Raw genomic sequence first — 15,233 nt, 5'->3', positions numbered from 1 at the left:
TCGGCTTACATTACTCACGATAGTGTCACATACATAAAAAAAACAAATTGTTGTAAAGCCAATATTATGTTCTTCTCTTGGTTCAGAATCTAAAATTTGTTTTGATTGTATGTAGGGACTAGGGGGGGGGGGGATGGCACCCTATGGGATATTTTAAGTTCATAGTTTTGTTAGGAGGGCTGTAGCCCCCCCAGAATTTTAACCCTAGTTGCGCCTATGCTGGTGCCCAATGTTTCTGTAAACTTTGTACTTTCTCCTACGGCATTAAACTACTACTTTGTAAACGCGAAAAATATATTTCATTATTGGATAAGGTAGACATATATTAACATTTCAACAACTAAAGTTCCGTGAGTGCCTATCTTCATATTAAGTTAAGGACGCAGTTAAGAGAACGCTACACGGATATTTGTTGTTTCCGTCTTACAAGTGCGTAACATAGAAAGTTTACGCTCAGCAGATCACGTTGAACTCCATTAGTTTAAAAATTAGAGTGAATCGTCCTGAAACTTGATGGTAACAAAATGATATGTGTTTGTATGTGGGTTTTTTACGATGACTCAGTTTTTAAGTGAGTTACGAGCATTTTTAATTTACGCTATATTCTATATGCATAACTTGCTAAAAAAATTAATTATCATGATAGACATACATACGAGACAAACACCGATAATGTTGTAACCATGAAGTTTTATAATAGGTCGATTCACTTAAACGTAATCTGGTGTCAATTTGCTATGTTATGCACTTGTAAGACGGAGACAACAAATATCTATGTAGCGTCCTCTTAATTATTTGTATTCAAGAATGATAAATAATTTTTTTTAAATAAAATTCTGCAAATATGTGTTTACTTTTATATTGCCCACATTAACTTTGAATTACAGTCAAACAAATACAAGTTTTTTACATTTAAACAATCCAAATTATACTTACGCCACATTAAGATTGTCTTATTATGTTATATTATTATAAAACAAAGTTGTTTTGAACGATACCTACTAAACTATAATAGCTGATAGTAGTAGATTACTGGACAATAAATTTATATCGATTGTTAAAACTGAATAATTTAAATGTCATATAAATTAATTTACTATACTTTGATTTATTGATATAAACTTTATAATTGGTCGGTTATATTGTTCGGTAGTAGATTCAACACATTAACCTGATGCAATAATTATCCGGTCATTAAACCCATTCTAAAATTTAATTATATATGAATGATAATAAAAAGGTGCGTATAAACAATATTAATAGAAATAGCTTTCATAAAGTTTAATAATTTTATATTGATCTACAACAAAAGGTAACGATGACATACAATCAGGTAGGTATAGTTGCAGGTATAGGTACATGGAAAAATTTGAATAATATATAATAGGTATATACATTATAAGGTATATTATTTAAGAAAAATTAAAAGTTATTTTCCTTAAAGAATTAGAGAATATTATAGTGAAATAATTTACAGTTAGGATTTTAATTACTGTTAATTTTGTTTGAAAATGATTGCTATTTATTTATTGACTCGTAGGTTTGTATTAATTGGGTTAGTTAAAGATTATTAAGCATAGGTTTTTGGCTATAGCCATCCATTTTAGGTGTATTATTTACCCATACCTATACTTTTGATTAATAACATACCTACCTGCCTGCTTTAAAATTGTAAATAGGACACAACTCTTAATTATACCGTATCTGTTTCGTTTTTGTAGTTCATTCGTAATTTTCTATATATTATGGAGCTCATAAGCAAACATACGTCGGTTGATAAGAGTTGTGTGTCAGAAAAGTGAGTAAATATTTATATTATTTATAGATAATTTTGGTTATAGGTACCTACCAAAATTAACTTATAATATATAGGAACACGAAAATTATTAAATTAGTTTTCTTATTAAAATATTATAACAATTATTTATGATTAAAAATATAAGACTGTATGTTGATTGTTTTAAATATAAATACTATTGATTCTACAGTTTCTGTAGAACCTTTTTTTCGTTCTTAGAATTTTATTCCGTAAGTTAAATTGAATTATTTATGTTTGTTATTGGTCAAAAATGTGACTAAAAAGTTATATCAGGAACTGCCTAAGGGCCATTAGGAATTTCAAAATTATTAAATAGCTAGGTATTCGATAAAATTGTAATAATAATAATTGTTAAATGTGTTCACACACATGATCAAAATTTTGGATTTTATACTCCTTTTAGTAGAGAAAAATTTAAAGCTCAGGGAAAATGTGTAAAATATGATTAATTTTTTTTAGTGTATGCGTCAAACTCTTCATATTTCATCATTATTTATTGTATTTATGTATTGAAGACTTAACTAACTTAATTTATACTGCAGTATCGTACATAAATAACCATAAATACATATTATTAGACATTTTGATATTTATAGTTAAATTTGAGGTAAGTATAAAATGTTATTAGGGAATAGTAAAAGATATAAATTGTATTTATATTAAAATATTGATATATAGTAATAATTATATATTTTATTTACATAGGATTTCTATGAAGAAGATAAAATAAAGATAATAGAAAAATCTAAAGAAATTTGTTATAGTATAATAATAAGTTGTAAGTACCTAATATAATAACTAATAAGTATAATATTTGATTTTAGAAAAATATGATTAAAGTAGCTAAAAATATATTTGTCTCATTAAACTTAATTCTGGTATTGGTATGTTTAGTTGCGACTTCATCAACCGTACAGTCAATATGAATTCGGAGAATTTATTCAACGGTGGATCAGTGGCTTTTAACTTATCGACGTACAAGCAGCTAGGCTATTATCAACTATTAGACCCGAAGGGACCGCATATATACGGATACCATCTTTACAGAACAATTCTGAAAATATTCCTCTTGATTGTTCAATTTATTACGATTTTTGGGGTGATGGGTTTCTTTATTGAGATGGAAGATACCGATCCTGGTAAATCGAATTCCTTCGAATTAATTATTATCCTAACAAATTGTTCACTATCGTCGTTGAAAATTTATACACTCATTTCGAATTCTAAAATAATTTGGGATCTCTTCGACCTCACGCGTATAGACTTTTTGAGATGTTCTCGACATAGTAAATTAATCACGAAAAACTTTGTAAAACGTTGTAAAAAATCAACTACAATCACGAAATGGATAGCTCGTTCTTTTCTAGTAGGACTAATATTATGGCTGATGGGACCTTTCATAGCTAATGAAGAACACACTGAACCCAACACTGTTCATCGACATAAAAATATTATCAATATAAAGTTTCCAGTGACCATGAAGACCTATAACAATTACTACTTTGTATTTTATTTGATGGAAGTGGCTGTAGGGTTTTGTATCGTTTATGGCTCGGTTTTAATAGACGCTTATCTTATGTCATTTTGTTGGATTATTTCGGCACAATATCAATCGGTCACCAAAGCATTCGCAACATTTGGATACAATAAACAGGGATCCCCGAAAGGTGAGGCAATTATTATTTATAAAATTAATATTATTATTGGTTGTGATTTTTTTTATTTTAGACATTTATAAAGATTTCAAATCAATTATAATCGACCATCAAAATATTTATTTGTAAGTATCCTTTTCAGTATAGGTATATTTTTATTTGTTTTTAACTTTAATATAAGATATTCTGCAAATAAAAAATGTACTTAACCATCTATCTAAACTCACATATAATACCTATATTATATTATAATATAATATATAGGTATACATATATATTATATATAGTAGGTAGTGCATTATTCTGTTATTCATAATAAACAATGTACCTATAGGTACTAAAAGGTACCAATAGGTATTTACTTCAAAATTAAAATGGTTATAAACAATTATTTACGTGTAACTGCAGTTAAGACTTATTTGTGTTGGTAAATACTTTGGTATTGTTACTTTTTAGAAAAATGAAATCATTTTATGCTGTCGTGCGACCCATTACTCTCATTCATGTTTTTGCTTATTCGTGCTCATTAATTATGTATGCATATGTCATCGTAACGGTAATATAAACAGTTAATATAGATAGATGTATTTAATGAAAACTTTTTACATGAAATATTCGCAATTTGTGAAAATTAGAAAATATTGTCTGAGCATTATCTAGGAATTTATGTATATACTACAGATATTTAATTCAAAAGAATTGTTCATTATTGCTGAAATAATGAAAATAGTAATGACGGTATCAAATGTCACAATGGAAGTGTTTATCTTTTGTTATTTATTCGAACTTATCGACAACAAAGTAAGCGAATGTTCAAATAAAACGACATTATAAATGGTCTGTTATTATTACGGTATTTGTTTCTGGTAGAAAGAAGATGTGAACTTTGGATTATACAGCTGTAATTGGACTGGGATGGACATAAAGTTTAAACAACTCTTGTTAATGTCAATGAAAATGAACAATGCTAATCGATTTAAGTTAAAAGCATCGCCAGACGTAACTATCAATCGACCATTTTTTGCAAACGTATGAATAAAACAATATTATATTCTATTTATTTTACTATAATACGTATATATTAAAACATATATTTTTATTAGTATTTATTTATGATATCTTATGTGATGGTTTTTAGAATTATAAAATATTTTTCTAGGTAATCCACACTTGTTTCAAAATAGTTTCAGTTTTAATCCAAACTCAATCCATCGACTTATTAAACTAAATAAAATATAATGACATTTAAATATGGACTTACAACATCAGAATTCATAATAATAAAAATATTCAATGTAACTTTAAGTTTCTATCAAAATACATACCTAGATACAAATTAAGTTAAACTGACTTCAATGTTTAGAAAATAACTTTAGTACCCAGGTACGGACATATGATTATTAATATACTATGTAATAGAACTACATTGTAGTACGTATATGTGCCTACTGCCTAGTGCCTACTACAGTTTATTATTATACTACATATAGTACCTATTACTGTAATTATAAATAAAATGTAACACACATATTTTAACGAAAAATAAAATGTTAATAATAATTGCACGTATAATAATAATATCTCCTATTTTGGCAATTTTTTTCAACCATAAAATTGTTGTAGATATTGTTCCTAATTTATTACAAAATGGCTTAAAAAAATAAAAATGTTTATCAAATGTTAATTTATAATAATTATATGCACAAATGCACTATTGTTGTATTGTTTTACCTAATTAATATTAATTATTCTATAAATCGACATATTAATATAAACTGTAGGGTTATTACTTGTTTTAAAAAATACACGATATTTTACAAGATTTATACAAGTATGAAACTTTTAGTTTATGTTAAATATATTTAATACGTACGAACAATTTATTTATTGAATGTTTTATGTCTTATAGTACCTATACTGATTTCAATGGTAAATACCTACCTACTTATTTTTGTTCAATCAATTATATATTTTCTTTATTTTGAATGAAGATGTTATTATTTGTAGGTAGTATTCTGGAAGATTGTAAATTGTAGGTCACATAAAAGTATAAAACACATAATTTTTCAACAAAAGGTTTTCATAAACATTGTTTTTTTTTCTTTCATTATTTAATAATGTCTTCTTTACTTCTATAAAAGTGTCAAAAGCTGAAAATGAATTTGTATATATCGTAGCATACCTAATAATGTTACTCAATATTATTCTACAAAGTTATTTAGTAGGTCAAATTTTCAAGTTTTTGCTTTAATGAAATATGATTTACTTAGGTACTACATCAATGTCATTTAATTTAATTATTAATAATCAACAATAATTAAAATATTAAATTGGATATTGTTAAGTTTAATAGATAGGTACTATCTGAAACTGTGACATGGTTGAATATGAATTTGATGAGAGTTAAACACCTACTAAATAATTTTATATAATCCAATAAAAGAACGTCATGTAACCCGAAAGTAGGAATACGGTTGAGAACGGTCCATTTGACTACTAAACAATCGAGAGGACTCAGTTCACGTAACGTTGTCAAATATATTAATTATTAATACAATTTATATATTTTGTAAATCGTTGTATATGATATATTGATATGTTATGAATTTCCTTACCTAACCTAGTCTTCGATTATTAATTAATTGTTTCATTTCAAGTGCGCTCAATCGTACGGGCCAAAACGTGATAAGTGCGAAATCATATTATGGTAAACAAACCGACATCCATTCTGCAGAACCAACTGATAATTGATAAAACTAATTATTGTATGTAGATTTATTCAAAAAATACACCACAATCCTGAGCAGAGATTGGTCTGTAGTAGGTACCCAGGGGTTTTCTTTTTGACTGTTTTGAATGATTGAATATCGGCACCGATAATAACTAGTAACAACGCCCTCTATTCGCAATGTGTAAACTTAAAAGTCAAAGATTTTCAAAGAAAGCTTTTTTAAAGTAAGGAACTTTTATATAAAAACAAATTCCTAATAACAACGTTCATATATCCTTCAGATCAATTAATTTACTTTATTTTTTTAATAATATTGTCATGTATTTAAAATTACTATGTACAAAATACCTACTTATTGAAAATTAGTTTTTTCTTACCATTTTATTTTCATTGAAGAATTCTATCTTGTTCTTGAGGTAAATTATTAAAATTTAATTGCATGTATGATCTGAACATCACTTGCTGCAAAAAAAAAAAAAAACAACAAATTCAAACTACAATTCAAAAAACATTGATAAATTGATAAAAATACATCTGGGAGAATGGATACAATTGAGATAAATAGTTATATTTAAGTTAGAAGTTAGAAGTGGTAAATAAATGAGTAGAAATAACACTTCTGAAAAATTATAACATTGGATAAAATATTACTTAACAAAATATAAATTAGATACTTATCTGGTATAATGAATACTACTATCAATACTAATTATGTATGTTAACTTAAAAAGGAGTTTTTTTCTTATAAAAAGTACCTAATTATTTAGCTAATTTCCACCCAATTAAAAACATATCAAATCAATAAATATGATATCTAAGGCCATATTAAATAAGATTCTAAAATACATTATATTTTTCAAAAACATAATTAAGCGCTGGAAATAGCAAAAATATACAGCCAATTATACTTTTGATCTTTGAAATCGACTTTGAACAACCTATTTTATACCCGACGGCAAACTTTGTAACTCTCATTGACACCATAATACTATATTATTTTTACTTGGACACTATACAACAATTAATTATAATTTATAAAATACAATTACATGTAAATTATTCTTAAACAAAATAAGTACTAAAATTGATAAAAACTGTTTTTAGTATGATATTATATATATATATTATATATTAATATATTATAAGATGAACCTACATAATATATATTGTTTTGTTGTTAGACCTTTTTTGACTAAAAGAAACTATTATTATTCTATTTTAATATACCTCTACTTAATATAAATGCATTAAATATTTAAATACAACTATACCTACGTATTTGAATAAAAAGGAAAGATAAGATGAATTGTAATTTTAAAATATCTGGGAACTCGTTCTGTTTTGTAATGGGTTTCGACTTTCACAAAAGTACCTACCTCATCATTGAGTAGGCTACTGCAGTATAATGGATGTGTTAAAGTTAGCTTAATTCAATGGTTAATCATTGTATACGAAAAAAAAACAATTCTGTACGAAGGAGATAGATGGATCAGCATCCATTTTTAAGGTTAAATACTAGATTATATTATATTTACAATTACATTAATTAGTACATATTATATGTGTTTAGTACCTATATACAGTGTGATTCATTAAGGCTAAGACACTCACTATCCCAAAAAGTATTAATGTTTATAAAAATATTTTTTCACATAGTTTGAAGTTGTTAAAAAAACAATGTTTTTATTAAAAATTATATTTTTAAATATTTTTTATCCTTATAATTTTTTAAGTTTTTTACTTTTTTGAATAACAGCATATAGTTTTAATTTTATATTCCAAAGCAGAATATTTTTCTAACTATTTTGATTCATAAAAATCGAATTTAGGGCGAGTAGTTTATGAATTATAACTTATAAGTATTTAAAGTTTAGATTTGCGGAGTGGAGTGATTTGTGGTTACCCCGCAAAATGTTTGTCCACTACTCCGCTTGTCTAAACTTTAAATACTTATAACTCATAAGCTAATCGTGTCACAACGGTAAAATTGTACTTATAATCAGATATTCAATTTTTTTTCGTATTATAGAAATCTAAATTATTAAAAGAAAACGTGTAGCTTTCAACCTATGGCTGCTACTAATAAATAACCGTAATATTTTTTTTCAAATTGACAATTGGTTTTTTGTCCATTATCTCCCCTCCAGAAGATAAAATAACACCCTTATCCGAATCGTGACGTCAGATCCAAATAAAAATAAAACCCATTGTAAAACGTAAAACCAACATCACACCCACCGGGATCTAAAATAATTATACATTTCTTAGAACTTTACGACGTAATATATGAATTTTATAGAATTTAAATATTTTTAAATCACACATTTTTTACTTTATACAGATTTTAATACTTCAATATTAATACGAAAAAGAAGCTTGATATTATGAATACTCTAAGCTCATTAAATATTTTAAATAAAATCAAAAAAAGAATGCGTAATATTATTGGGTTCATCCGCTTTGGCGAAATAGCTGTCATGGACGTGATGCTTTCTCGGCATTTAAACATCTAGAAGACGACGATCGATTTCAAAGCTTTTACAGAATGGAGAAAAAAAACATTTAATTTGATGGTTGAAGTAGTTTAACCTAAAGTTAAAAAAAATGATACCAATTATAAACGTTCATCGTGCCCTCGAGAACGCATGCTTATTATACGCTCAGCCCTCAGGGCTCAGAGTATACTTAATAGTTAATATGAATATTTATTTTATTTAATTTAAATGTAAACCTAAACATTTAACTTAGTGAGGCTCAATAATATTTTTTGATATTAAAATAAATAATTAAGTAAAAATAAATAAATAGATAGTGTACGCGTGTTTTTATACTATTCGCCATTCGGAATACCCCCTACGTCCTACACTATATAATTATAATACGCTTATATGCATTTCAAAAGGGTTAATACGAACAAAATTAAATTAACCCACGAAGATTAAGGAAAATATGTGTTTAATTGTATCTGTTTGAAAATTACTTCGATTGAGATGTGTTCATAACTTATATTATTATGAACTAACTACCGATTAAAACAAATATGGGATATTTTAAAAATTTTTCACGATAAATACTATTATGATAAAAACGTTAGGATGTTAATCTGTGTACACAAACTTGGCGTGTACAAATGAATATTTTATATTTATATATATAATTCAACGTAAACACCTGTTTGCTATTTGTATTTGTATTGGAATTTATATTTTAATCGACAAATATTGAAATATAGTAATAAATACAAACTCATTTATAGGTAACAATGGTTCTTTTAATGTGGTAAAGTTATAGCATATTATGTATAAATTAATTAATAATCTCGTAAGGTTAATTCGATAGTCACAATTTTTTTTTGTCCTTTAATGAAACTTGCGCGAATTAAATGGAGCTTACTGAAATAAAAAAAAATTCACTTGCATTTAGCACAACAAGGGTAGCTAATAAATAAATAAAAACACTCACCCAGTAAAAAAAGAGTAACCACCCGAAACAATTTCTTTACTTCGGGATAAAACTAGTGTATATACAATATACACTAGATATATATAAATAATAAAAAAAAGGTCGAAAGGAGTTCATCATCGAGAGCTGCTTTGGAGAGATGAATTGTCATTGGCTTGCGATAGACCGGTTGGGGGGTTGTGAGGTGGACGGTGGTGGGTAGGCTGACATTTTAAGACAGGGTGAAGCTGTGATCATCGGAGAGAAGCATTTGTGTGTTTGGGTGTTGGGGGTGGTGCGTGCGGGATACAACAGCTAGTACACAGTATATAGTGCGGACAAAGATTTATTCGAAATTTATGCGACACAACAAGCCGCCAGGGAGTCTGATAGCTCTTCGTATCTTTTAAATCGTACGGTCTTGTGAAAATTGCTGGGCCTCTCGCTGTGCACTTATACATGCATCTTCAGTACTATACACATATTTGGTCTGAATGAATGACTTGATCACCTTATTGTTATTAGTATTGTAGGTGTCATAGTTGTAGTTGTTGTTATTGTCACAGTAGTTGTATTATAATTTCCAGATTGAATACTACGTTTTCAGAATTTATTTTGACAGAATTCAAGAAATCAAGAGTGATATCATAGCCAACATTTTTTGAAAATAATAGTCAGTTTTAAATTTTGAAATTTAAAAAATTGAAAATCAATAATTTATACAAACAATTGTTTTTTAATTGTTAGAGGTAAAATATACAAGTCGCTTTAAAATGTAATAAAAAAATATTTTGAAATTAAACTTCAACAACAAGTATAATAGCTAATATTTAATTTTATTAGACTCGTTTCGCAGACATAAGACGTAATAAAGTGTAGGCGTATAGAACGCACAAATGACGACCCTTCTTGTATATATTATGACCCGTATATGACTCAAATTAAAATCGTAAAGATGTAAAAGCGATATTTCAAATCGAAAAAAAAAATAAGAAAATGTTGTTGAACATCTAATTATAAGTCGCAAATCAATTAAATTTCTGTTTTGTAATAAAATAAAATCATAAAATCATTATAATATAATATTAGTATTGCAATCAGATAAAACCGAGGATAAAACTATAATATCCTATGATATCGATAAGCGAAATTGAAATTTTATTAAAATCGAAAAAATTCATTTTGATTTCAAGCCCGCGTGGCCGCATGTATTATATTACTTTTCAGTTTTCACTAATATTATATACTACTCGCATCCTCAAAATAATAAAAGGTGGACAAGTGCAGGGTACCGCTCTGCTGTACAGTAGTTGTAATGGATGTGTTATATTTGTATACAATGATAAACCATTGTGTACGAAAAACGATTCTGAGTGGTTAGCATAGTCCTTATAATATTATTATTTTTTATTCGTTGCTATGGTAATAAACAAAGCGTTATAAGAACAGCTTAAGAACGATTTATACAAATAAGTAATTTATATTATTATAATTTATAATTAGGAAATATCATAAAAATTAAAAAAAAATTAAATTAAATAAAAAGTTCAAAAGTCGCTGAAAATGTTTTGAAAGTTTTACCAGGTTTAGGTAAGGCTAATATATTAAGTAAACAACCCAAATTTCCAGTTTTTACGAATGTTTTTAACCGAATTACAAAAAAAAACTCACAAAATTAAAATGTCTATAAATAGCTCAAAAATGACTAAAATTTCCGAATCTTTAAACCGTTTGATCCTTTAAACAAGGAACAAAATCCAAAATACGACAAAAAAGGTTTCTTGTCATTTTTCATTTGAAGCAATATTTCTGGTAGAAAACGTCGTCCGTAAATATTTAATATTATAAAATCATGAAATCGTACGTTTTTCTCCTTTAACCGCTTTTCTTTCGAGTACAGTTTCGAAAATCGAAAAATGACCTCTTCGAAGTACCAGCTTAAGAACATTACTTTTCAGAAAAGATGCTAAACTTGATACTTTGAGCAAGTTTAGGGGAGAAAAAGTGTTTACAGAATTAAAAAGAAATAAACATCATTGTAAAACCAAATCTGAGCTCCGCTCAGAATCTAAAATAAACAATACTCTATTAAGTAGGTATGCCTATAAAAATACTGTTTTAATAAAAAAAAAAATGTATATTCCACTACCGATTTGATATTTTAGTTGTTCATTTCGATTTTTCATTATTGTTGAAAGATTCAAACATGGCTGCATGGTTACAAAATAAAAATATTTCAACAGACGAGGGTGATGCAAAAATTGATTACTTTAAGCAGTTTGTAAAGAGAAACGACGATAGAAACTAAATCAATGCGAGAGCCCGAAGAAAGTACATAACCCGCTGTTCATACAATTTTTAACAGAGTTATAAAATAAATAATATATTGTACCTAACACATCAAAGAACTCAGTGAAACACAATATTGTTGTGTTACACTGTTACCAAACAGTTTTAACTAATTTATCTTTACAATTGTATAACAAATGTATTTTAAGCTCGAACAATTGTTTAATCAAATTATTACGACTGCTATATAAAATGTTGGATTATGCTAGACACATATATCTAATCAAATTTAAAACGACATAACTGCATCGAATGTTTTTATTTTATAAAATATCTCAGTCTTGAATAAGCCATAATATTATAATATGTACCTACCTAACATTACAATTTATTATAAACATAAAACTATATAAAGCTTATACATGTTTCAACCATTTTAAATTTATTTGAAGTACAGAGTGGCAAATTGCCACTTAAAATATAAACTTCCATTATAAAAATTAAACTCTGAAATATATAGGCACTACCTATACAATATATTATAATATTATAATAAATAAAAATAAATATCTTGTTTGAATATTCAGTTGTTTTAATTATACGTGGTCTTCATAAATCTTAATTCTATAGCACGCCACCTTGCAGTGTTTGCATAAATGTCTATATATTAATTTAATTATAGACTTCAAAAACGACAGATATATTTGAGAATTAAGATTAATATGTTTAATATTTACCAATAACAAAGATGAAAAAAGAATAAAGTGTAAGAGGACTTTACGTAGACATTTGTTGTCTCAGTTTTTTAAGTGCGTAACACAGCAAATGTACGCTCAGCAGAACGTGTAGCTCTGTCAGTTTAAAAGTTAGAGTGAATTGACCTCTAATAAAATGTAAATGTAAGATTATTATCTGGGCAATAGCATCATTTTTTTATTATATTTTAATTTAAAAAAAAGTTATGTGTATTATAAGACGTAGGTACAAACAGTTTACAATTTTAAAATACATACGTATAAGTTATAACTCACTTTAAAATTAAAATATAATAAAAAGCTGATGAGATTGCCTAGATAATAATCTTACCTTTAAATTGTATAAGAGATCAATTCACTCTAATTTTTAAACTAATGGAGCTAAACATGTTCTGCTGAGCGTACAATTTGCTATGTACGCACTATTGTAAGACGGAGACAACAAATGTCTATATGTAACGTCCTCTTAAACGACAGATTAAACATATTTTTTTACCGAAATTTTTTACGAATTAACCTATAGATAATAGTGAATATTGACCGATTTTACGGTCCTACGGCATTTAAGATGCAACGTTAAAATACTAATCTGTAAATATCAATTTGATAATATTGTATTTTATTATACGCGAAGGTATAAATTCAAAATGTATAAACATATTTCATATTTAATTGAAAATATTTATATTATTTTTTTTTAACTTTATCTTTTTAGTTTTTATAAATATTTAATCATATAATAATGTTATTATAACTAGAAATAAGAAGTTGAAAAATTAAATATAGGTACTGTAAAAAATATACATTTCGCGTAGTATTGTTTTTATGTACGATGACTTATCATTGTTTTCAAAGTTTCAATTTAAAAAAAAACATTAAAATACTATATTGCAACGAGGGGAGAAATACGAGACGAATAACTTTTACCCTGGTTCTTCTAATATCGTAAATGTATAATGATTTTTTTATTTAAAAATTAGAATAAAATATAAAACTTATCAAAATACAATATAAACAGTTAGATAGAATATAATTTAATGATGATAAAAATTAATATTTCTCGAAAAAAAAGAAATTTATCATCATAATATATTTATTAATCTAGATTATCACTTAAAATAAATAACAAAAAATTAAAATTTTTTTTAAAAATAATAAAGTACCTTTAAACTAATATTTGTTTTATAAACAGATAAACAGAAACGACAAAACTTTCTACAAATTACTTCTACAAAGTTGTTTTCATGATTATAAATAATAATTTCAATTATAACAAGAAAATTTTATTTTAATTAACATAACATCTGATAGTAAAGTCCTAACTAATGTAATAAATAAAATAAATAATAAATCCAGCATTTCAAGCCAAATAAAAAATGTCAACTGACAGAAAAGTTCATTCAAGTAAGCAAATTGACTACATAATTATAATAACAGACATTTAGGTACCTATTCATTTTGTATTATTATACCTACTCTATGTCGAATTAAAACTACCTAATTTTTTGTCAATTAAATATATTTTGCCATTTTATTGTACCTACAAGGTATTTTAAATTATTAAAAACAATACAATATTTATTTTTGTCAGTTTGTGTAAGACCTTGAAGCATTATTTAAATTTAAAATTGTGTCATTTAAATAATAAATACGTTTTCTAATTCAACTCACTTGTACAAGATTTAAATTTTAACAGTGAACTACAATTTGTATTAACCACTACCTACCTAACTACTTAATTGCGTCTGAAAGATCATAATGATAACCGAATACATTTAAATCTAAATCTCACAAAACTTATATAAAATAAATGCCTAAGTATAGGTAATTAATGAAATACCTACTTTTTTCTTATTATTAATTAAAAACTATATATCTAATTATCTTATTAATTATTATACATCAATAACTGCGAATGTAGGTTATCGACTTTATACTCAAATATAAACATTTTTTCATTGTTTTTTTTAAAGCACTTTTTTGTTCATTACATAGTTAACAGGTAGCTAAAAAGTTGCATAGAGTAGACATTGGACATAAGCCCTTAAGTCATGTCAAAGTGGTGGATCCAGCGTGAGTGCTTGATTTTGGAGGAAAGGGGGCCAAAGTACAAAACAATTTACAACATCTATACAATATCTCGCAATATTTATGCTTTATAGTTTACACAACAAATTCTAAACGACACTTATTTTTATCGGCAAAGCGGTCTATGTCTATAAAGTTATTTATGTGTGATTCCCTATATTGAATGCACTTCTGCATTACAGTGGAAAATAGGTTTACACTGTGTATTTAGAGAAAGTACGGAAATTGAGCATAATGCACCCTTTTCCCCCATTACCCTTGTATCTCCATTGAGTCGTGGTATGATTTATGCTAGTATTATATAGCTATGTAGTTTTTTACAAAAAGAAGTGAAAATAAAAAAAGTTGTGTTGAAGAAATCAAAATGAAACTCGCACATGCAGCTCTATAAAGCAAAAATATTTTAATCGTCACGGACTCATGACTTTACAACTATAAAGGCTAGACTCCGTACA

General features: G+C 26.4%; 2 protein-coding genes across 3 annotated transcripts in view; one reads left to right on the top strand and one right to left on the bottom strand.

Annotated features, from left to right (window-relative positions):
* Nucleotides 1–15,233, bottom strand: part of LOC100571490 (neurogenic protein mastermind-like) — a 256,717-nt gene that overhangs the window by 214,196 nt on the left and 27,288 nt on the right. For both annotated transcript variants that reach the window (XM_029489235.1, XM_029489236.1), the window contains exon 2: nucleotides 6,583–6,667. In XM_029489235.1, the coding sequence (XP_029345095.1) occupies nucleotides 6,583–6,585 (3 nt within the window). In that variant the 5' untranslated portion in view covers nucleotides 6,586–6,667. The remainder of the gene's footprint in view (nucleotides 1–6,582; nucleotides 6,668–15,233) is intronic.
* LOC115034045 lies at nucleotides 2,669–4,978 on the top strand. Its single transcript, XM_029489251.1, has 6 exons — nucleotides 2,669–3,486; nucleotides 3,548–3,599; nucleotides 3,931–4,030; nucleotides 4,156–4,275; nucleotides 4,345–4,503; nucleotides 4,634–4,978. Exons 1-6 carry the CDS (start codon nucleotides 2,706–2,708, stop codon nucleotides 4,700–4,702), a joined length of 1,281 nt encoding a protein of 426 aa, XP_029345111.1. The 5' UTR covers nucleotides 2,669–2,705; the 3' UTR covers nucleotides 4,703–4,978.

Source organism: Acyrthosiphon pisum, chromosome A2 (assembly GCF_005508785.2).
Source record: "Acyrthosiphon pisum isolate AL4f chromosome A2, pea_aphid_22Mar2018_4r6ur, whole genome shotgun sequence".
Lineage (NCBI taxonomy): Eukaryota > Metazoa > Arthropoda > Insecta > Hemiptera > Aphididae > Acyrthosiphon > Acyrthosiphon pisum.
This window is presented reverse-complemented; position numbering and strand designations above follow the sequence as displayed.